The 1494-nt window shown below is 63.3% G+C and overlaps 1 protein-coding gene across 1 annotated transcript; it reads left to right on the top strand.

Annotated features, from left to right (window-relative positions):
* Window positions 1-8: 8 nt before the first annotated feature.
* Window positions 9-1488, top strand: LOC112818913 (CD276 antigen; the record flags this gene model as incomplete). Its single annotated transcript, XM_025865989.1, has 3 exons — window positions 9-348; window positions 552-866; window positions 1457-1488. Coding segments are annotated over 3 exons (687 nt in total), but the record flags the coding sequence as incomplete, so codon positions are not given.
* Window positions 1489-1494: the final 6 nt, after the last annotated feature.

The raw sequence follows: 1494 nt of genomic DNA, 5'->3' as shown, positions 1-1494 counted from the left end.
CGCCCCCAGGTGCCGTGGAGGTCCAGGTCCCCGAGGACCCCGTGGTGGCCCTGGTGGGCACCGATGCCACCCTGCGCTGCTCCTTCGCGCCCGAACCCGGCTTCAGCCTGGCGCAGCTCAACCTCATCTGGCAGCTGACGGACACCAAACAGCTGGTGCACAGCTTCGCCGAGGGCCGGGACCAGGGCAGCGCCTACGCCAACCGCACGGCGCTCTTCCCCGACCTGCTGGCGCAGGGCAACGCGTCCCTGAGGCTGCAGCGCGTGCGCGTGGCTGATGAGGGCAGCTTCACCTGCTTTGTGAGCATCCGGGACTTCGGCAGCGCCGCAGTCAGCCTGCAGGTGGCGGGTGAGCGCCGGGAGGGGGCGCCGTCCCCTCGCCACATCCCTCAGCTCCCGCAGCCCCTTACCCACTGCGCCACCACTGACCCCGTAACTCAAGCCCCGCTGCTGACCCCTGTCCCTCCAGGTGCCCCTTCCTCCACTGCGATCCCCGCCCTCGCGTCCTTGCCTCACCTCGACCTCCGCCCTCTACCCTCTGCCCCACTCCAGCTCCCTACTCGAAGCCCAGCATGACCCTGGAGCCCAACAAGGACCTGCGGCCTGGGGACACGGTGACCATCACGTGTGCCAGCTACCGAGGCTATCCGGAGGCCGAGGTGTTCTGGCAGGACGGGCAGGGCGCACCCTTGACGGGCAACGTGACCACGTCGCAGATGGCCAACGAGCAGGGCTTGTTCGACGTGCGCAGCGTCCTGAGGGTGGTGCTGGGCGCTAATGGCACCTACAGCTGCCTGGTGCGCAACCCTGTGCTGCGGCAGGACGCTCATGGCTCCGTCACCATCACGCCCCATAGAAGCCCCACAGGTTTTGTTTTCTGTTTGGTTTTTTTGCTTAAATGTCCCCGTGAGGGAGGGAGATTTTTGTCCTATCGGCAGCGGCTGCGGGATTTGAATCTAGCTCCGTACCTTCAGTCTCGCAGAAGGTGAAATTCCTAGTAATGATAACAGGAAAGATAAACAGGGTGGGGAGGCGGGGAACCTCACCTTGCTGGTAGGGGACGAGGACAGTAATCACAGACCTTCTTCGCTCTCCGGGGCTCCTGACTCCAGGGCTCTGGAAACCTCTGGAAAGAGAGGAAGGATAGGAGAGGGAAATGGATCCATCATGGGGGGGGGGGGTTGCTAGGGCTGGATGCTGTCACCGGCCTGCGCCTCCCCCGCCCCAGAACAGGCATTGTCAGGCCAAGGTCAACCGCCTGTGATTCTTGTCATAAGATTAGGGTGACTCCACATCTGGGAATCCGGAGACTCAGTCTGCTTTGGGGTCTGGAGAGAAAGTGGGAAGATGGAACAGGAACTGGGGGTTGTTAATAAAGAAGGAAATCTGGGAGGCTGTAGGCTGGTAGCCCAGAGTGTCCCCACCCCTCTTCACCGCCTATCCAACCTCGCCCCCAGGTGCCGTGGAGGTCCAGGTCCCCGAGGACCCCGTGGTG

Source organism: Callorhinus ursinus, unplaced genomic scaffold, assembly GCF_003265705.2.
Source record: "Callorhinus ursinus isolate GAN/ISIS: 27379988/994484 unplaced genomic scaffold, GSC_fseal_2.0 scaffold10330, whole genome shotgun sequence".
Taxonomy (NCBI): domain Eukaryota; kingdom Metazoa; phylum Chordata; class Mammalia; order Carnivora; family Otariidae; genus Callorhinus; species Callorhinus ursinus.
The sequence above is the reverse complement of the archived record's forward strand: the minus strand, read 5'-3'. Positions and strand labels throughout refer to the sequence as shown.